The 22,544-nt window shown below is 42.5% G+C and overlaps 1 protein-coding gene across 3 annotated transcripts; it reads left to right on the top strand.

Moving 5' to 3' along the window:
- The first annotated feature begins 669 nt into the window (after nt 1-669).
- LOC114568001 (ankyrin repeat and IBR domain-containing protein 1) lies at nt 670-21,902 on the top strand. 3 transcript variants are annotated; one of them, XM_028597321.1, is made up of 21 exons: nt 670-861; nt 4,331-4,662; nt 8,806-8,977; nt 9,087-9,218; nt 9,961-10,149; nt 10,242-10,359; nt 10,505-10,725; nt 12,397-12,485; nt 12,589-12,733; nt 13,020-13,180; nt 13,715-13,803; nt 14,175-14,305; nt 14,442-14,576; nt 14,752-14,838; nt 14,985-15,051; nt 15,160-15,305; nt 16,233-16,411; nt 16,606-16,657; nt 16,820-16,876; nt 17,032-17,155; nt 17,706-21,902. In XM_028597321.1, the coding sequence occupies exons 2-21, from the start codon at nt 4,475-4,477 to the stop codon at nt 19,187-19,189; spliced, it is 3,966 nt and encodes a 1,321-aa protein (XP_028453122.1). In that variant the 5' UTR covers nt 670-861; nt 4,331-4,474; the 3' UTR covers nt 19,190-21,902. The 3 variants fall into 3 exon arrangements, with proteins under 3 accessions (XP_028453122.1, XP_028453124.1, XP_028453125.1); XM_028597323.1 differs by having other exon boundaries at nt 14,181-14,305; XM_028597324.1 differs by lacking the exon at nt 16,820-16,876.
- Nucleotides 21,903-22,544: the final 642 nt, after the last annotated feature.

Below are 22,544 nucleotides of genomic sequence, written 5' to 3' on the forward strand. Positions count from 1 at the left end.
TTTTGGTGTAATGATTATTTCATGAATTTATATATGAATATGGAAGACGAGTGGAAGAATATAACTAACTAAATGTAGGCCTACTCAACTACGTATTATCCTTGTACCTATAATTCTACTACTCTACAGTTCAGATTCAAATATTGTACTTTTTACTCCACAATAGTGATAGCTGTAGTGACTAGTTACTTTGCAGATAAAGAGGCTATTTTATATGCAAAACAAATGTTTAGTTTATTAAATATATGGGAGTTATATATTATCCTCCCCAGTTAAAAAGATCTTCAACAACATAAAATGTTGGTTATAAATTAATACATCAGTAGTTAACATGCCAGTGATAAGATACAGTGGTTCTTCCCCTTGGGGTCAGGACCTCAAGGGATTGCTGGATCAAGAGTCACAAACGCCAAAAAAGGTTGGGAATACTATAATATATATTAATACAACGCATGGTGGGGGGGTCAATTTAAGTTTATGTTCATATAGCATATACACATATTAAAACGCACCTGTTATAATAGCAGCTAAAATACAATTTCACAAAAAAATGAAAACAGTAGCTACACCAAACGAACTCAGACAACCTACCAATCAGGTGAGAGCTCTCCGTATGACAGTTGGTCCCGAGCATGCGCAGTACGATTTTCTCTTTGTCAGCCACAACAACATACTTTAGCGATCCAGTCAGTCTCGCCCCTCCGCTCTCAGCAGCATCATCAGCGTCCCCGCCGGGTCCGGTGGCAGAGAGGATGGTTCAGCGGAAAAGCAGCCGGGGATGCGAATGACAGTGATAAGATAATGGCCCGCAATTTACCAAAATTCCCGAATGTGCGACTAGTGACCAAGTGAAACGACCGTGTAAGTAAAACGGCGGAGATTTGATGTTGTCCTGCTGTAGGTAACGTTAGTTGAGGCTAAGATAACGCGCTAACGTGTACCTCAGGTTTGCTAGCTTCGGCAACGGTAGAAAGGTAGCTAGTCTGCTTAGGGTGTTAACGTTTTCCCATGGCGCCGTCACAGCCGTGAGAAAACGTTAACACCCAAGGTAAATCGTTTTTATCAGCAGTATTTCGAAAAACCTGCACCTAACACTCGCTTTCCTGTTGTGTTAGTAATTCACACAGACACTGTCAGTGTGTTGAACAAAGGAGCTTTAACCGAGGGGCCGCATGGACAGAAACATACACAGAGAAGTCGGCTGCTGTTTGTTTTGTGCTCCATTTCATGCTGACACACTTCTTCAGGGATAACCACACGAGGTCTGACCTGAATATGGAGCTGATTGACGGTGACCTAGCTAATTTTGGTAAATGCCGAAGTGCTATTGAAGTAACTTACACTATGCAGCTCTTGTCTGACTTTAGCTCCCCCATAGAAGTTTCATATCTCTTTTGACAAACTGGTTTTGTCAGTTTATACAGAAGTATGTCCATACTTTGAGGTGTCTGACTTGATGTCTATCAGATGACAGCACGTTTTGATAACTGTAAATGTACCACAATGGGTGGTATTTGTTTTAAAGCCATGTAATAGTGAAAGTAGTAACTGTAGATTTGACTGTTAAGGTGCTAGCAGGTAGGGCTTAAATGCTTCATGTACTTTAGTAAAGTCTACCGTTAGTCATAGCTTTAGCTTATCATTGCAGGACTGTTAAAACGTAAAACTGAGATACATATCAGTATAATATTAATATCTAGATATGACAGACAGCACCCCTGGTAGGACTGCAATAATTGTTTTGATTATATCTGAAAGGGTCAGTCAGTTAGTTGATTGGCATAAAGTTAATTGGCAACTATTTTTGTAATGACTTAATCATTAGTAGGCTAATTTATCAAACATAACTGCCACTCTCAATTTTCATCTTCTTAAAAGTGCGGATTTGCTGTGTTTACTGTTATTATATCACTGTTAAATGAATATCTTTGAGTTTTGGACTGCTGGTATTTTTCACCATTATCTGACTTTTATTGACCAAACAGTTAAGCATTTATTCAAGAAAATAATTGTTAATTTTTTACTACAATGCAAATAATGGATATTTACTGTATTAATCTCATTAAATCTATTTCCCTGATTAATCAATTAATAGTTTAGTCCATAAAATGTCAGAAACACTTTCCTAGATAGAGCACAAGGTAAAGTATTCAAATGGCTTGATTTGTTAAAGCAGCAGTCCAAAACCTAAATCTATTTTTTTAAAGAGAAAAGCAGCAATCTTAACACTAGAAACGTTGGAACCAGAGAATTATTGGTGTTTTTGCTTGGAAAGTTATATAATAGTTGCAGATTGGTTTCTCTGTCAATCGATTTATAAACTAACCATTAAAGTGTGAACCCTTTTCTATACATATGGAAAGCACCAAGACAGTTACACCCAGTGATGTTGAATTTTGTCTAATGTGTGTATTTCTGGCTGGGTTCTTGAGAAACCAAGAGTGCCATGACTTGAGTTCTTGTCAGCAGGAATCATCCGACAAACATTTCCAGACAACATTCATGTGTTTGGGATTCTTGAGCTCATGAGTCATTAAGTCTCGATTATCACACTGCCTAAAATGGGGAATACCATGTGTACAAGAGGCCTGTTATGTGTAGAACTGTGGTACCAGTGTAACATAAAATTGTTAATTTTTTTAATAATACAATTTTTAAATCAAAAAAGTTTATGAATTCAATAATTCATAAATATACCTTTTTATTCCTGTCTGGATTTACGGCTAATAGATTTAGTGTCCAGTCAACATGGATTGAAACACTTTCTTAGCCTCACTCCTCCCGACCACAGAATGACATGTAGGCTCAAAGAGCTTTCGTAATAGTAGATAATTGCACTGTCACTGCCAAGTACAAACCCTGCGTTCCCTGAAATTCCAAAGTTCCTCCATGTCCAGACTTCCTGTCCTTATTTAGTATGAGAGACAGAGAGAGACTGGCGGAGATACACAGAGGAGTGAAGTGAACTGGAAGTAAACCAGTGTGCACAAAACATAGAGCCAAGCAGACAGACTGACCTATTATCTATAGTAACCCCCCTCATCACCACCACCCCTTTAGATATATACTGTACACACACACACACACACACACACACACACACACACACACACACACACACACACACACACACACATACTCACACTGCTCCATGCATCACAGGAGCAGAACGTAAAAGATGTTGGCTATTATTTGCCAGTGGTTGCAGCTTCTGCGCGGGCCGTATGTCTCCGTCTGTCAGTGTGTGTTTCCCTGTCTGTCACTGCATAGAAATGGGAGGCAGAGGAGGGGAGGCAGCCAGCCACGCTATTCAAATGTTCCAGAGCCCATCCAGCCTGCGGCCAACTGTAGCCGGGCTAAAAGAGGCTCTTTGTGAGGGCCAGACAGATGGCCATAGAATGAAGACTGTAATGATACCCTCAATTGCCCAATACACACTCCCAGACACATGCACTCGCATACTCTTAACTGTGCGTGTGCGTGTGCGTGCGCGTGTGCAAGACAAGAAAGGAAATGAAGCAGAACACCGTACACTGATAAAGATATTGATTATGTGACAAGAAAGAATGTTTGTTTGTTTCACCACACATTACTCTTGTATTGCATGTTGTATTTTTTTTTTTTCATTACAAATTCTTGTCATTTAAGTAAATTTATAATTGATAGGAAGATAATAAAAGATTATGATAACTTGTGAATCTACAGGAAGTTTATAAGCTGCTACAGGAAGAGTAAACTTAACAGCCATAGCTGTGATTCTTTGGTTTAGTGCCTGAGAGGCAAAGTAAAACTGGTTTTGGCACAGCGTATTAGTGCTGCACAGTTTAACACACACTCAAACTCTAATATCTTCAGTAGCATAAAAGTATGTTAACAGCCTTATGTGGGTAATTCTTCACAAACACGGGGTGGCCAACTGTGGTAATATTGACCGTGTCTTTCATCAACTGACTAACTAGTCGATGGCTTGGATATCAACCCAACCCCTCTTGCCTGCCTTCTTTATAATTATCTCTCTGTCTTCTATCTTCTTTCCTCTCTCCCTCCGTTTTCCCCTAAGTGGTAAGATAACATCCTCACCACAACACATCAGCTGATCGATGGATGGCCTGATTAATCCAGCTGCTTTTTCTCTCTCTCTCTCTCTCTCTCTCTCTCTCTCTCCTTTCCACCTGTCTCCCTACTTCTTCACTTCCTGACTTCTGTCTTGGTTTTCTCTCTTTTTTCCTACCTTCACCTACTTCCTTACTCCCACTCATTCTTATTCTTTGCTCTCCTCATTTCCCTCTTTCCTCCTAATCAATCTTCCCCTCTCGCTTTTTACTTACAGGGCAGGAAAACACTGAACCATGTTGCTCTAAGTTGTGACCTGTGGTGAACGGGGGAGGAGGAAGAGGAGGAGGAAGGAGGTGCAGGCAGGCAGACGGGCATCTGCCACAGCTCCCTTTAGGCGGCCCTTTGCAAGCTTGAAGCCATGGGCAACACAGCCACCAAGTTCCGCAAGGCCCTGGTGGGTGGTGATGAGGCCCTGGCCTGGCAGCTGTACGAGGGCAACCCTCAGTTCAGGGACGGCCTGGACCCAAATGCGTCGTACGGAGAGCAGTACCAGCACAACACGCCCCTGCACTATGTGTGCCGCCACGCCATGACACGTCTGCTCAGGTACAAAAACAAACATGTTTTTTGGTTTGGATTGGTTGAGAATGTCAAAGGTGTTGATTGAATTCAACAGTAATTTATGAGGCTGCAGCCTGTAGTGTTGTTAAGTAGTTATCAAATACAGTTATGCAAGTGAATAACAATTAGCAGGATGTCAGCTTTAATATATTTCTGAGAGTCATCATTTTCATAATTGTGTTTTTAAGACAAAGAGGACTACTAAAGTCATGTTGACATATGCCAGACACAGGAGATGTGCATTAGCCATGAGGATCACTGGCAATCAGACAAAATTAGATCTACACAGACACTGATTAAAAAAACTGCAAACTAAAGCCTCAAAAACAAACTAGAATGAGCAACTGTGACAACGTAAACAAGAAGCAGACATGAAAAGGGCACATTTTACACATGGAATTCAGTGTGCTCGTCATGAGGAGGACTATTCAGCCTGTGAAAACATCTGTATAATGGTCTGATGGGGTTCTGGAGGAAGGTTTCTAAAGTCTGAGGAAATAACTCTAATGATGTCATCAGGGTTGTCTCTATCTCTTGATTTAGACTTCAAATTTATATTAGAAAGCATGCGGTACATACTTGGGGCAGAGTTTGAAAAACCTTGACATTTAGGAAGCAGAGAGGTTCTAGAAACTCTAGGGACTAAAAAGTCAGGATTTCTCTGCTTCTGGTCCCCCAACTTAATGAAAGTGCATTTCTAAATCGCTGCAGTGCCACTTTGAGTGTTAACCGATTTGAATTTACTTCATGGCTATTGTGCTGTAAGGCCTTTCATTGCATGCATACTTGCTTGAAAAAGGTGTACACAACAGCAAACCCTACCTTGAATAATGTCTCAAGAGAAACAAAAGAGGGGAGTCACTGAGTCTAACACAACCTAAACAAAAGGGGTCAAACTAAAAAATACTTTTACCCCCTACAGAGATAATAAGGCTGCTGGCCATGACCAAGACAGCTGATTCAGTGACTCAATAGCCGTCCTTACCTCCTCCTCGCACTCTTCCTCTCTTTAGCCCTTTCTTTCCATGATTACGGGGGGGGGTCAGAGGAAGCCGTTTGAAAAGGCCAGTCAATTATCTGTGCATCTGCATGTGTGCACACGTGCATGTGTGTGCTTTGAGGGGAGGAAACTATGACTCCACAACTGCTTAATGTGTCCGAGTTTGTGAATAAAACACAGTGAATCAATTGGTGTGCTATTTGTGTCCCTTCCTACTAACCTATAATGGGCCAGAGAGGCGTGCTGAACCCAGCGTTCTGCTCCTGATAAGTATCAGAGGAAATGCTTCTTTGTACCAATAGCTCGATTGGAAAGAGGCAAGCAGATAGATGGCCGAGAAATCTCAGACAAAATAAAGACTCATAGAGGACAGGCGTGGGCTGCTAGATGCAGAGTCCTGTTTTTTGGATTCTGCTGTACAGTATGTATATTCACCCTCTTCTAGATCCCGTGGGTTGGATTGGATAGTAATCCCATGAGACGTGCAAACTGGGAAATCACAAATAGACCTATTACAAGAAAAATGGGTGTAGTTCAGGAAGTGTAACCCTTCCTCCACAACACAGTCAGAAATATGTAAATAACAACAGTGACTTGGTTACTTATTGTGAACAATTGATTTCCTGTTGTTTGAAGAAGGCCAAGACATAAAGCAGATGTACTTTGTCAACCTACAGCAACTTTTTTTATTCCCGTGTGCATGTCTTCAAGCTATTGGAAAGGTTTGGTTCCTTCTTGGTCACACACACTACAAACAAATTCAGAATTTCAGTGTTAATTGTTGTTGTTCAGCGTGAAGCGTTTGAACTCTGCCCTGCCCTCGTCAAATTACTGTACAGTCTGAACAGCTTTGACACTCGAAAATTGCAGCAAAACATAATGTTGTTTTTTTAGTAGACTGATATTAGGGCCATCCATCCTGAACATGGGGCTTTGTGCCTGTATGTGTTTGTAGAGGTGGGGGTGTTGAGAGGAGAATAATTAGTGATTATTGCTCTGTGGGTGAATTGGCAGTGCACTGTCATTAGGGGGGAGGCTTCAGGGGCTTGTGGCTGACAGGATAAGAAGGTCAAAAGTGGAAAAGCGGGACAGCAGTGGAAGAAAGGCTGGAAGGCTACATAATAAGGAAACATTCAAACACTAATTCAATAGTGGCTACTGCAGAGGGAGCAGCGAGGGAGAGGTTTTACAACATTTATTGTGTATTCAACCAGTGGAAATCTTATGACATCCTGTTATTTTCTTCTTTGTTGAACTTACATTATTGTGAACTAGAAGGTCTTTTCAACTATTCGTGTTATACCACTGATGAAAAAGAAGCAAACTTTTCACTACAGTTTAACGTGCAGCTGCATTAGGATAATGTAGAAGTAGGGTTTCACGATTTCAATCGCAATGAGATTTGGATTTTGACTATTAAAATCAAAAGCAGGAACGGCGATTCCCTCAGTATTTTTTTGTGTGTGTCACACATTATCTCCGAGATGTTAAACAGAAATAGTCAATATTCCGCCATCCCCCCCCTCTACTGCTCTTCTTACCCACCAACACTCATCTCACAATCCATCAAACTGCCATACTTCATTCTCATGTCAACCCTCCATTGTACTCCTTCGTCCACATCTGTCTTTCTCTGAAGTATGCTTCACTTCACCTTCCCTTTCACCCTCTGATTTAAGCCTTCTTTCTGTTGTCGTTTGTTCTTTCATCTCTTACCACCTCACTTCTAAACTCAGTTTTGTCCTTATTCCTTTTTCTATTTGATTTAAAGGTGCAATATGTAATATTGTGTGTAATACTGGCAGCTAGCGGTTAAAATAGTTACTGCACTACCAATTCAAAATACTGGAGAGTGAGTCGTTTCCCCCGCCCCCTCCTGCCCAGACTCGAAGTTCACAGGGGTGGCCAGGCTGAGACCGCAGCATTCACAACAATGTAGCTAGACGCTTTTCTCACATAGCCAGACATTACTCCACAGCACAGCGGAGTAGCTAACGTTAGATGCTAGTCTCACATAGCCAGACATTACTCCACAGCACAGCGGAGTAGCTAACGTTAGATGCTAGTCTCACATAGCCAGACATTACTCCACAGCACAGCGGAGTAGCTAACGTTAGATGCTAGTCTCACATAGCCAGACATTACTCCACAGCACAGCTAAAAACACAACCACCTCACTGTCCTCTCCACACGCCAGTCAGGCACACTTCCTCGGCTTAGAATTACAATACGAAACGCTAAAAATACCATTACCTTGCCGATGGAACACACTTCATTGGCTTAGAATTACGGCAACAATCGCTAAACACACTGCAAACTCATTTACAGGCCCCCAACTCACCGTTGTCTGCTCCAGCCGCTGAAGAGGCTACACGCTGTAAACAGCCATGGGCTGCTTGCCTGGTCCTCCCGGTAACGTTAACAGTTAGCAGGATTAGCATGGCGGCGTTAGCCAGGACCAGTCGGGATCACTTTACTGGCTATGTCTCAATTGTTTTTGCAAGTAACCAACTCGGTTACTCTAGCTATATAATTCAATGTGAGTACACAAATGTTGAAATGACAAAAAATGCCCGTCCCTAGTAGCTGTGATAAATTAGCCTGAAGCTAATGCTTACCGGTTCGGGAGAAAATAAGCCAACTCTGCGTCCTTTTGGGATCCAAGCTGTCTCCATCTTTCAAATACATCTCCAATATTTACCAGGGGGTTGTTACGTCTCTGGTCACGCAACTGTTAGAAACATGCTGTTTCTTTTTTTTATGTCATGTAGAATCTATCTCCGTTGATCCTGTTCGTTTGTTTGCTGCTTTCATGGCTGTACTACCGTTACAGCTGTAGCGCGCTGGGTTTACGTTTTTACAGGTATATCTGGCAACCCGGCCTGGCTGTCAAACTGGGCCGTTGATAACAACACACAGATCAAAACATAAACATAAATTCCATCACGGAATGTAAATTTCAAAAAGAAAAAATACTGACATTAGCATTGTTGTCAGAAAAGATAGTATTTCAGTTTAACATGTTTCCTTAATATCTGATGAGGCATTGGTGTCATTTTTGGATTTATTACAGTACAAATATTACATATTGGACCTTTAATTTCTTCTTACTTACCTGCATCGTATAGGTCCTTCCTGTTCAGTAAAGAGGGGAACCCCAACAAGCGCAATGTGCACAACGAGACGTGCCTTCACGTGCTGTGCCAAGGCCCGCAAATCCTGCTGCTGCCAGAGGGAGCACTGTCGCCACGACTGGCCCGACCCCAGAGGGACGAGCAACGTCGTGCCGACTGCCTGCAGGTACAAACACGCAAACACACGGACAAACATGCATGTTGTGAAAAAAAGTGTGTTTACAAAGATGACATACAAATAATGTGTGTGTATTTGTGGGTTTCCCCGCTGCCAGATGATCCTGAGCTGGACGGGGGCCAGGCTGGAGGGAGGCCAGTATGAGAAGGCCAATGTCAACGCCACCGACAATCACCACAGCACCTGTCTACACTATGCTGCTGCTGCAGGCATGAAGAGCTGCGTAGAGGTGAGAGAAATTGTGCGGATCCCTCTGGAACTCAAACTCGCATTAGGAGGACATTGTTTTGTTTATGGCGGATCTGTCTGTGCTCTGGGTGATTGGATTTGATTTTACATCCTGTAAAATCTCTAGACAGTATTGTGCCACGCCTTGCATCAGGAGCATCTGCTCTGTGTTGCATTATTGTCAGATCCAAGTAGTGCTTCCTCCCTTGTTTTTCAAGATTTTACAGCTTTTGAATTGGGAAGAAAATCCACTTCCTGAATTGAAAGAAAATTGAGCTCAAGTCTGGTTTGAGCCGCCTGAGGGAATCCCAGATATTATCCTTTTAAGTTAAAAAGTTTAAAACGCATTTCTTTTCATTCCCTCTCTTTTCTCTTGTACTCACCTCTTCAAAAACTGTCTTCTCACACGTCAATCTTTTTCCAATTGACTAAACTTCCTTTTGACTCTTCTTGTATTTGCTCCCTTTCCTCTCCTTGTCGTTTTTTTTTTTTTTTTTTTTATCTGTGTCCCTCTTCCTTCACACGTCACTGTCTACTTCCCTTTATTGTATTTCTTTTCTGTTTTCTGCCATCACATCTTTCTCTCTTCTCTTCCTCTTGTATTCTCTTGCCTCTCACTTCCTTTGTTCTCTTTTGTTACAAGTTCCTTCAATTTGTTGTTCCTCTCCATTATCCATTTCTCTTTTTTTTTTTTTCCCATTCCTTTTGTTGTCTCTTTTCTCCCCCCTCCTCCCTCCCTGTAGCTGTTAATCCAGAGTGAGGCGGACCTTTTTGTTGAGGATGAGGACAAGTTGACGCCATGTGACCATGCCGAGCGGCATCACCACACCGAGCTGGCTCTCAGCCTGGAGTCCCAGATGGTTTTCTCTTCTTCAGCTCAGCAGTCAAACGCAGACGCACATGGTGAAACCAACCTGCTGCAATACAAAGAGGTGAGACCACAATTACGAGATCGTTTGGGGGTTTCTTGCTGGCTGGACCTTCCCCTTCTTTTATTTTTCTCTGTATCTCCCTAACATTTCAGCCTTATGAGGGACTGAAGCTTCAGGACCTGCGCAGGCTAAAGGACATGCTGATCGTAGAGACGGCAGACATGCTGCAAGCCCCCCTCTTTACTGCAGAGGCCCTGCTCCGAGCACATGGTGTGTTGAAGTTAATATTCATGAGACCTTCACAAACCCTCACAGCACTGTTGTTGTGATTGAAATATAGAGTATAGCATACATAGAGTGTGTGTGTGTGTGTGTGTGTGTGTGTGTGTGTGTGTGTGTGCTCTCTCCCCTTTAGACTGGGACAGAGAAAAGCTTCTGGAAGCCTGGATGTCAGACGCTGATGGCTGCTGCCAGCGCTCAGGTGTGACTATGCCAACCCCACCACCCAGCGGCTACAATGCATGGGACACCCTACCCTCACCTCGCACCCCTAGGACTCCGCGCTCACCCCTCACACTCACCCTCACCTCCCCGACCGACAGCTGCCTCACACCTGGAGAGGAGGGCCTGTCTTCGGTGAGACATCCAGTGATGATTTTTTAACTGGCATCAGTGTTTTAATTAACTTTTTAAAGATGCAGCAAATTTGTGTTATATTAAAGCTATAGTGTGTAGTTTCTGTCGCCCCCATGAGGATTTCCAAGTAATGAAAACAAAACTGTCTGCACGTCCACATGATACAAGCCTTAAGTGATCGCGCACCCGCCCCTACCCCTCCTCCACGCAGTTACTTGTAGCCAGGTGGTAAAAAATAGAAGAGGTAATTATCTTCACTCGAGTTTCTGCGCGGGAAAGTCACCGGATGCCACAGTCAATCACAAAACCTACTTTTGCAAATTATTTAGTTGATTAAAATCATAGTGATATTTCCCCTGGGAGCTAAATGTAGTAAACGGTGCAGTTATCAGTGTCCTGTTGGATTTCAGTCTACCTAAATGTAAAACCTGCCTTAGACCACAATATCCCCTGTATTTAAATGAGAGCCATGTGTTCACGGAGGACATGAATGACATGACTTAAAGGTCCCATGGCATGAAAATGTCACTTTATGAAGTTTGTTTACATTAATATGGGTTCCCCCAGCCGGCCTATGGTCCCCCAGTGGCTAGAAATGGTGATAGGTGTAAACCGAGCCCTGGGTATCCTGCTCTGCCTTTGAGAAAATGAAAGCTCAGATGGGCCGATCTGGAATCTTGCTCCTTATGAGGTCATAAGGAGCAAGGTTACCTCCCCTTTCTCTGCTTTGCCCACCCAGAGAATTTGGCCCACCCATGAGAGAGAGAGTGACATCATGGCTTTCAAACGAGCAAAGTGGCAGTTGGTCAAGGCCACACCCCCACCCTCAACCTTGCCCCCCCTCTCTCCTCCTCAATAGCTACAGACACAGAAATGGCACATGCTAAGGAAAGCTCATTGTGGGACTGGCTCTAGTGGCTGTAATTCTGCACCAAGGCTGAATTTCGGGAAAGAGACTTGAGATACAGTATTAGGGGACCACAAAGGTCTATATAAAAGCATCCAAAGAGCACCATGTCATGGGACCTTTAAGTGTGAAAAGATATTGCAAACTTGTCTTATTAGTTGAACTGTCTCATTTGTTTTATTATACAATATACAAGGTTGATGTCTGAACTTACCAGAGCAAAGGAGGTCATCTGTCCTCTTTCTAGCAATAAGAATTCTTTCTTCTTTCTACTCTTTGATGTTGTACATAAGCATCAGCCTCTAGTCCACTGTTGCTGTTGATGCAGGTGTAATTACATATCCAGTACCTGTCTCGCTGTCTGCCTGCAAATGTTTTACTTGCATCAAAGTGTTCAGACCTGAAGTTGTTAGACTCCTTAAACATGAAGATGACATTGGGTTGTATTGTAGGAGATGCATGGGATTTAATATTATTTGAAAAGCATGTTGGAGCTGTGTGGGCTTTTGGAAAAATGAGATAATAATATTGGATGACCGTAATATCACAACATGATGGTAATAATAAAATCTAATAAAATTTTACCAAAGGTAGGATTTATTGCAGGTCTGTTATATTGCTCTTCTTTTATATATATATATATATATATATATATATATATATACATATATACATACATACATACATACATACATACATACATACATACATACATACATACATACATACATACAATCATCTGTTTATCTTCTGTCTCCCTGCAGTGTGGAATCTGTCTCTGCTCTATCTCAGTGTTTGAAGATCCAGTGGACATGTCCTGTGGACACGAGTTCTGCAGAGCATGCTGGGAAGGGTAGGGACCCATGTCTGTGTGTGTAAATATTTCTGCATACTTCAATGTGTCTGAGCATTTATGTATCAATTTTTCTGTGTGTGTGCATTTGTGTGTCTCTCAGGTTCCTCAATGTAAAGATTCAGGAGGGTGATGCACACAATATCTTCTGCCCGGCCTATGAGTGCTACCAGTTGGTGCCGGTGCATGTGATAGAAAGCGTAGTTTCCAGAGAGATGGACCAGCGATATCTACAGTTTGACATCAAGGTAAAAAAAATACACAAAAAAAACCCCACACTCATAGATATTGATGTTCATGTTCTTATTTAGGCTCACCACAGCTAAAGGAATGCTTTTCATCCAACTGTAAATTTATTTTGTGTGTCTTTGCAACCTTGACCGTTTTCTTGCTGCATATTTGTATACATTTGTCTTTGTTTCTGTTTGTTTGTTCCTGTTTTTTTATTGGCATTTCCCAATCACTACTGCTTCTATTCCTTTTTATATCTGTGTCCTCACCCTCTCTCCCCCACCCCCCACCCACCCATTGCAGGCATTTGTGGAGAACAATCCTGCTATCCGATGGTGTCCTGCAGCTCGTTGTGAGCGGGCGGTGCGGCTCACCCGACCAGGCCCCGGGGACAGTGACCCACACAGTTTCCCCCTGCTGCCCTCCCCAGCTGTTGATTGTGGCAAGGGTCACCTCTTCTGCTGGTACACTTCATGATTTATTGGCTGTTTACACATATTTGCACACTCAACACAGCTGGAAGAAGAGGCCACTGTGTTGTAGGCATGGGCCGGTTACCGGTTTCAAGGTGTACCGAGGTTTGAAAAAGTCAAGGTTTCAAAACCACTAACATTTTCTGTCATACTGTTCCTAAGGTAAGGTAAGGACAGAAAGTGCACTTTAGAAATCCTCGTCCCTGCCGGTGTGCAGTGTGTTTAAAAATGAAATGAATTTATAGCTGTCATTGCAATACCAGGAAACTGATATTTTTTCTGAAGGTTATCATACCGTCAGATTTTTATACCAACCGATGCCTACTGTGTTGTTGACCAAAAAATGTATGCAAGACAACAATTTCTTCTTTTTTTTGTCAGGAAACGTCTTGTGTGCTTTTTTTGTTTTCTTCTTTTTGCTACCCCTTTTTATGAATTAGTTTACAAGTTGTCACGCTGCTTTAGTGTCAGTTTATTGTATTTTACTGCACCTCATTTTCTGTTTATCACCCTCCCTGTCTGCAGGGAGTGCCTTGGCGAGGCCCATGAGCCATGTGACTGTCAGATGTGGAGGAACTGGCTCCAGAAAGTCACAGAGATGAAGCCTGAGGAGTGTAAGTCTGTTTCTGTGTTGTTTGTGTTTTACTGTGTGTTACTGAGGATCATTTTAGCACTGGCACTACAACAAGGCAGTTAACCGCAGCTATCAGGACAACTTACCAGGATATGTCTAATATACTTTAATAACGTAGCAGGCTCTGAGGTGATCGATAGTTGTGTGTGCTGGAGGGTGTATCTGCAGGGCAGGTGTTGGACAAATGAGATGTTGCTAATGTGTGTTTGTGTGTGTGTGTGTGTGTGTGTGTGTGTGTGTGTGTGTGTGTGTGTGTGTGTGTGTGTGTGTGTGTGTGTGTGGGTGTGTGTGTGGGTGTGTGTGTGGGTGTGTTTGCGTGTGTGTGTGTGTGTGTGTGTGTGCTTTCCACAGTGGCAGGTGTGGGTGAGGCCTATGAGGATGCTGCTAACTGCCTGTGGCTGTTGACAAACTCAAAACCGTGTGCCAACTGCAAGTCGCCCATTCAGAAGAATGAGGGCTGCAATCATATGCAGTGTGCCAAGGTATACACATTAATCTGTTTGTCATCATTTGTGTAGATACTGAGTTTTGGTCACAGACTATTAATAATTCTATATTATTATTTCATTATTTACTGTATTTTGGTTAAAATTAACTCTGCTCTCTCTCTCTCTGTAGTGTAAGTATGACTTCTGTTGGATATGTCTGGAGGAGTGGAAGAAGCACAGCTCATCAACAGGAGGCTATTATCGCTGTACTCGCTATGAGGTCATCCAACAGCTAGAGGAGCAGTCCAAGGAGATGACTGTGGAGGTATTTACACACACATGCTCTCACTGATAAAAACATGCACACAAAATATATTCGCATCAACATACGTTTAACTGCTCACATTTCCACCTGCAAGAACTTCCCCATAACTTGTCAGATGAAACATTATTGAAGCTCATGTTCATTTGAGTGAAAATCGAGTTTCTTTTTGTTACAGGCAGAAAAGAAGCACAAAAGTTTTCAGGAGCTGGATCGTTTCATGCACTATTATACTCGCTTCAAGAACCATGAACACAGTTATAAGGTAATACACTCTCCACACATACACACACATTTACAACAATGCAAAGCTGAATTTCTAAAATAAATTTAAATGCTTCTTGAGACATACATTACAATCTGATGATTATTAAATATTGGGCATTGGTATTCTCTCGTCTTGTCTGTTAGTTGGAGCAGAAACTACTAAAAACAGCTAAAGAGAAGATGGAGCAGCTGAGCAGAGCCTTTATTTGCCGTACGTCTCTCTTATGTGAAAGAAAGTGTATGGAGTGTTTTGTTTGTTTTGTTTTAATCATAATACATTAATCCTATTTGCATTATAATACTGGCTCGTTTGGTCCAGGTGAAGGCACTCCTCCAGACACGCGGTTCATTGAGGACGGTGTGTGTGAGCTGCTGAAGACGCGACGTGTCCTGAAGTGCTCTTACCCATACGGCTTCTTCCTGCTGCAAGGCAGTACCCAGAAAGAGATATTTGAACTCATGCAGGTATGTCTGTGACATGAACAAGACTAACAACTCTAAAGCCGCTTCAGTGATCCCTAAAGACTGCTGTGTTCATTGGACCACAGGTTGGCTAAACTGGTTAGGAGATACAAAGTACTGTTAGTAAATTCTGTGGCAATCTGACCATTAGGTTTTGTGTTTCTAATACACAGATTCGTATTTTGGCCTGATGGTGATGCTAGACAACAGGTGAAGGGGTCAACACAATCATTCTTATCCTCTGAGGACCATTAATATCCATACAAATAATTTTACTAATTCAGCCTGTAGTTGAGATACTGTATTTACTTATTCATGTGGGAGTGGGTGTGGGAGTTTAGTTTTTTCTTTATTTTTCTTTGGACTCAAAGTTGAAGTTGTCTTCTTTCTCCGTTAGTTGGTTCGCCATTGTGAGTCAGCAGTAATGAAATGTAGGTGCCCGATTAACATACCATTTCTTTGCATCTTTCCTTATTGGAAGTTCCCAATTTCCGAGTACAATGGAACACCGCATAATTGGCCGTGACAAGCTCCACCTGGGCAGACCATGGGGCAGATCGTGAGAGCAACCCGTACTGACTGACGTAAAGAGTGTCACTAACTGTGCACTGCATTTGAATTTAGGGCGGGAGTTGCCCCAGACACTTAGATTGTATTACTTGGAAAAGCAGCAAATAGCAGCATTTTCATCAGTGGGACATATGCTCAATAACCATTGTTTTAACTCACTTCTTCCTCAAAATCTTAACGGACTACAACTTTAAACAATCTACAAATTCGATGAAATCCCCTGTGAGATAAAGAATACTCAAAATATACTCCGCTCATATCTTGTCTATATTTGAAGTAAAATATGAGTGGCAAATTCTTTTTTTAAATTTGATTTTCAAGTCTCTTCTTGGAAGTTAACATGTCTTTGTTTCTTCTCAGACGGACCTTGAAATGGTTGTGGAGGATCTGGCCCAGAAGGTCAACCGGCCGTACCTGAGGACTCCCTGCCACAAGATAATCAGTGCAGCCCGCCTGGTGCAGCAGAAGAGGCAAGAATTCCTGGCGTCAGTGGCCCGAGGCGTCGCTCCCAACGATTCTCCTGATCCTCCTCGCAGGAAGTAATGACAAACTCATTCACACATACTTAAAACAATTCATTGTTTTGTTTGCATCATCTTCCCTCCACTGGCAGGGATATAGAAAACAAAGAAAAAGTATAAATATTGAATCACAAACTACACCGAAACTGAAAATGTAAGTTATCTGCTGTTATCTTGTCTGTCTGTGTGAGCAAACTTTCTGTGTGTTTCAGTTACCCTGGAGGATCATGGGACTGGGAGTACCTCGGCTTTGCCTCCCCCGAGGTAAACTGTCACCATACACTGAAACTTTTGATGTGCTAACTATTTGTTTGTGCCCAGCTAATGCTATTCCCAAAACCTGCGCTTAGTGACCTACTTCAGTATGAGGTCATGCAAATGCATGACTGCGGCTGCAGCTGACTTAGTTTGCTTATGTGTGTTAAGATGGGGAGTCGTCACTCTGTACTAGGAGCAGGAGATCAAAGAGAGAGACAGTCACAGGTAATAAATCATAGTTCCTGGCATTTTGTGCATATGCATGGGCTAAATTCTGTTTTCTGTGCTGACGATTGTGACCCTGCATGATGCAAAATAGACTTTCAACATAGCTTTTAGAGTTGGTTTTGTAGTAACCCAGCTTGAATTACTCTTTGCAGGATTATGCTGACATCCAGTACCGTCGTAGACACAGGCCACGGCGCAGAGGAGACATGCTGAGTCTGCACAACCTTAGAAGCGGCAGCAACACACCAGAGACCAGCAGGAGGAGTGACAGCACAGGTCTGGCAAAGGTTTTACTATGTAATAGCCTCGAATAAGGCCCTTCATTACAAAAAAGGATTATGCAAAAGGCATAAGGTGTGTGTATATAGTATGGGGCATTTTGGAAATAAATTCAATGTTGTACTTTATAGGTACCATTGTCATTTACGTATAGCATGTACAGTATAGTGCACAAACTCTGCATCCTAATCCTCTGCCTCCATTTATAAATGTTGACTTGTTACCACACCAGATAACCAGCAAATGGGATTTTAAGTTATTGCTCCATGAATCTGGTCTGGTCCGAGCACACCGAGGCATTGATCGCTGGGATCAATTTGTTATCAAGCTTGACAAAGCAGATTCTTTTTTGGGGGCTTTTCCTTTTATTATACAGTGACAGTGGATAGACAGGAAAGGGGGAGAGAGAGATGCAGCAAAGGGCAGCAGGTCGGATTCGAACCTGCACCGCTGCAGGACTCCGCCAACGTGGGGGCGAACGCTCTTACTGGGTGAGCTAGAGGCCACCCCAGCAGTCCTTGTTTTAATGTGATATTTTGTGTTGCAGAAGTTCCAGAGAGAAGTGAGGGTCGCAGAAGAGCCCTGGGCTCGCTGGATGAAGATGATCCAAACATCCTGCTGGCCATACAGCTGTCCCTTCAGGAGTCTCGCAGAGAGCGAGGCCTGGAGGGAGGGATTGAGGGGAGAGTGGAGCTGGATCGTGGACTGGACAGAGGACAGGAGAGAAGGCTGGGTCCCCCAGGAGAACTGGGTGATGTTGCTTTGCACTCTATCAACACAGATGGTCCTCCAGGAGCCAGAGGCCCCTCCTTCCCCACTTCTCTCCTGGATCCTCCTCGCCCCCCTAACAGGACAGACTCCACCTCCCAGCCTCCCACGTCAAACTCCTTTCCCCTTCCTCCCCCACCTCCCTCTCTCAGTGCAGAGCTGCTGGAGCTGGGAGACAGCCTTATGAAACTGGGGAACATTACCACTCCTTATGATCTAGACACACACACACAGGAGCAGCTCAGCTCTCACCACACGTACAACCACAGTACACTCACTGCTCCCTACACCATTGAACCAGCTTACAGCGACTGCAGCCATAGACCAGACCAGAATGCACTGACCACTCCATATGTGCTTGACCATATCACCATTACAGATCCCAGTTACTGCCACTCCAGTGGTTATTTGGCTGAGGCTGAACACACTGCCTCCTGCACACTTGAACGCACCCAAAACCCTGCCCATCCCAGTTCATATAGCCGGGAATATGCAGCCACGTGTGACAGCACCCCAAAACCAGACTCTTACAACCCCTGCCCCGAACACAGTAGCTCTTACACTCAGGAGCGCCCTTCCGCCTACGCTCTTGAACACCCACCCAAATCAGATTTCCAGCCCCATGCCCAGTTGTGCCTCCCGTCTCCAGAGCTTGAGCCGGAGCTGCTGCTTTCACCGGTGATCCCCCCGGGGGGCCCTTTCACCCCTAGTGACCCTCAGAGTCTTGAGCCCCTGGACCCCACAGCCAGTGCCCAGCTGCTGGACAACATCATGGCCTGGTTCAACAACAACATTAACCCCCAGAACAACCCTCAGAGCCTGGCCCTCATCCCCTCCCCGCCCACCACAGAAACTGACTCCTCCCCTGACACAAACCCTGAGACTGAGACAGAGAGCCAGACCTCCAGGGACATGACCCCTGCCCCTATCTGGCAGCCCCTGGAGGGCGAGCCAGAAGCAGACAGAGGGTTGGCGAGTCCCCGTCTAGGTGCGGAGGGTGCGGAGGGTGCGGAGGGCCCTAAGACGGCACGGCCCAGCACTCTGGAACTCGAAAACAGAGAGGCTGGCGAGGAGGGTGTGGACGTAGGGTGTGTGGCTGACCTGTCGCTGGACGAAGCGCACACACACCTGTACTCGCACTCCCAAGGTGGAGACAGTCCCACACACACTGCCCCAGCCACAGAGAGAGACTTAGACCTTATCCTTCACTTAGAGGGGGACCAATCCACTGAGGAGTGGGAGGAGCAAGTACACCTGGTGTGACAGCGACAGAACGATGTAGAAAGAAGGTTGAGCCAAGTACAGGAAGAGAGAGCGAGAGATAAAAGTGAAGAAGAAAGAAAATCAAAGACTGGGAAAACTAAAGAGGAAAAATATAAGATAACAGTGATGCCTCAATGAAAAATGTAGGTCTGTGGAGTGTTTACTGTATGTATTATACTGTATCTAGAGGAGACCTAAATCCCTGCGAACTTTGTCCAGTAAAGATTATGTCATACGCATTTTTTAAGTGCTTTTGTCTGCTCTAAAAACAGACCAACTATTCTTTGAAACAAATGAGTGTTTAAAGCAAAGTATATCAACGGAGAGCTACTGATATCATAACACATTAACTGCTGCACATGTTTTCTTTTCTTATTTTATTTATTTCCTTTATTTCTCTTGTCCGTTTGTTCAGGATAAAGTTTTGGTGCTGATCATGCCGAAATCGAAACTTGCCTCGTACAGTATACTCAGACTTTTATTAACACACCGACCCAACAACAAGCCTCCTGGAGCCAAACATGATAACTGTAACCTTGGAGCTTGTTTAGCGTACTGTACAATCAGAGGGCCTAATTCAGATTTTTGGACCTTCATGCACACTGTGCCTACTTTGTTAGAGCGCCAACACACTACTGATGTTTCTTTTTGGTAGGCTGCAATGAACGGTGTGATCCATTTGTCTGCTCAGTAGACATCATGCTAGTACAACGTGCTTATCTGGATTATATGACAGTCATAATTCTTATGTAATGCTCCAGTGATCACAGAACAGATATTGGCTTGTCCATTTGAACAGGGGAGTCAATGGTCAGTCTCAGCCGAGAGTCAATAGGAATTCATTCTTGCTCAAAGGCACTTTGGGGTCATGGGTGCTTGTTGTTTGTTGTTATACCCATTCTATAAAATGATCTGTCTTTATTGGAGATGAGCTGTGTCATCCTTATTGCTGTATTTTACACCTGCTTTGGATCAGTTTTCACAACAGGTTTCAATGTAGACAAACTGCTATAATGTCAATTTTGGCCTCACAATTGACATTATAAAAACATCTTTGTCAAATTGTCACAATATTGTGTGTCACTGATATGTAATCACTGTTTATCAAAATAAGATTGCTCTCATCAAACAAATATTTAATGGATAAAACTAGATCACGTCATGTATGATAGTAGAAGAGTCTTATATTCATCTTTTTGTGTTTTAAAGGTAATAATATATTAAGTCAGTCTGTCTCTTTGTACATTGAAACTGTTGTGAAAACTGAGCAATCGGACAATACTTAACATGTAAACACTCTTTTAGTTCATTTTTAACATATCTATCCCACTACTGATGATTAGTGCAGTTGATAGATGGGAGATGGGTTGTGTTTTTACTGTAATTTATCCTTTTAATTTCTAATTATAGAAATGACATTTTTTTCCAGATGAGACCAGAGTTGTTGGGTCTGTGTGCCTTTTTTGTTTCAATCGTATTTGTTTATTTTTGTATTTATTACTGTCATTACTTTTTAAACATGCTAAACAAAGTTGCTAATGAAAGATAATGAAGAACACACCACTTTGGCTGTTGCCATACACTGAGGTTCTTGATGTACATTAGTATTGTTTGTCTTCATAACCCCGGGTGTATCTTATTTTACCTTGTCCCCAGAGAAAAGCTGCTTTGAAGATATGTGAAAAGAAATCATTTGTCTTTCCACTATAATTAACACCCATTTTATCTTAAAGTTGTTCAAATGTAGTTGGCCTTGGTTTTTTTTCTGGAAATGACACTCTGAATCCTGGGTTGTCACTCAGCCTTTATCTTTAAACTTTATTGCCCAACTTTAATGTTTACAAGATAATTAAACTGCCTGTTATGTTGAGATGTGATCTGGTGCTTTTGGGACTGAAATGATGATAATGGAGTGTTTTTAATCATACTTTCATGGCAGGCCAAACAAATGTAAAGATATTCTGGTTTTGTTCAAATGTCTCCCTCAACTTTACAAAAGGTGCCAGTTATACAGAATGTGATATGCAATTAAAATGCATCACTTACAATTAATAGTTTGAGTTTTTAGCCTGTTTGAAGTGCGAGGTCTGGAGTGCTCCACTGAAGAGATAAAACCCCTAAAATAACTCACATTTTCCTCTCCGTGTTGAACATTAAACTGTGAAGGTGCTGGACAGGTTGTATGTGCTGACGTTTAGACATTTCATAAAGCCTGCTAAAGTGCGAGGGCAGCTTGTGTCGCCCATAATATTTTAGACATGGTTTCCTGAGGAATGGTTTAATTAACATTTGTTTAGGTTGCATGGTTGCAACAGGATACACAATGGAAGAGTCTTGGATCTTTTAATTTGCACAAGCATGCTGTTAACGTGTTGCACTAATCCAGTGCTGTCAGGCAAGATGTGGAGGACTGATCAGTGTTGCTTTTATTATAATTATTATTTCCTTTTTTTGTTTTCTTGATTTAGAATTGAATTTATTGTGTCAAGGGAATGGTCCTGTGCCATTTTCTACTCCATATATAATGTTTATATTTTAACGATTCCTCAACCAACCACTTCAGAATAAAAAAATAAAAAATGAAATTGCACTTGCATAGATTATACTTGATACATTCCCAGTCGGTCCATAAGAGAGGTTAGATGTGGGGCCAAAACTGTAAATGAAAGTGTCAGTGCAAAGTTTACTCTCAATAAAAACAAATGAAAGTGTGTCGCTATGAGATTTTTTTTTAAAGTTCTCAGGGACGGTGATTTCCAAAACCATCTCAACATACATCTGCAACATTTTATACTGTACATGTAGGACCTGTTCTAGAGAGTAAGCCATCTACAGTCAGTTTCCACTGGTCAATAGGTATCAACAACATGCCAAATATGATAAGTAAACTAACACATTTTTTAAACAAATGAATATTCTGCAAATGTAGAACTTGTTTAAATATTGAACAATATGTCGATTGCAAATATTGTCTTCAGTAAGCTAAAAAAGTGATATTCTTTGATAATTTAACTCAAAACATCATGCCATGGCTGTAGGACAGTCCTACTATCAGAGACAATTGTACCATAGTGGTAAAAAATATAAAATTAAAGGTAATTTTAGCAACATCTATTGGCAGCCTGTGGAAACTAAAACACCGACAAGCCTGTGTCTTCCTCCAACTATAGCAAATCATGTGGAAAGAGGACAAGATAAATCATGTATTGGGATTTCCCACAGAAATTTCAGACATATCTGAACTCCGTACACTAGAGACACAGTAGGTAGGAGTGTGTTTGGTATGCCGGTGCCGGTACCTGCACAACGTTACTAAATTTTACTCTGCGAGTTGTTGTAAAATGCTGTCAGTTTA

This window comes from Perca flavescens, chromosome 14 (assembly GCF_004354835.1).
Source record: "Perca flavescens isolate YP-PL-M2 chromosome 14, PFLA_1.0, whole genome shotgun sequence".
Lineage (NCBI taxonomy): Eukaryota > Metazoa > Chordata > Actinopteri > Perciformes > Percidae > Perca > Perca flavescens.

Coding starts and splice junctions, on each gene's coding strand:
- LOC114568001 (XM_028597321.1), top strand. CDS start 4,475: ATGGGCAACACAGCCACCAAGTTCCGCAAGGCCCTGGTGGGTGGTGAT. Junction 14,577..14,751: donor CCAAGGAGATGACTGTGGAG/GTATTTACACAC, acceptor TTTTTGTTACAG/GCAGAAAAGAAGCACAAAAG. Junction 15,306..16,232: donor AGATATTTGAACTCATGCAG/GTATGTCTGTGA, acceptor GTTTCTTCTCAG/ACGGACCTTGAAATGGTTGT.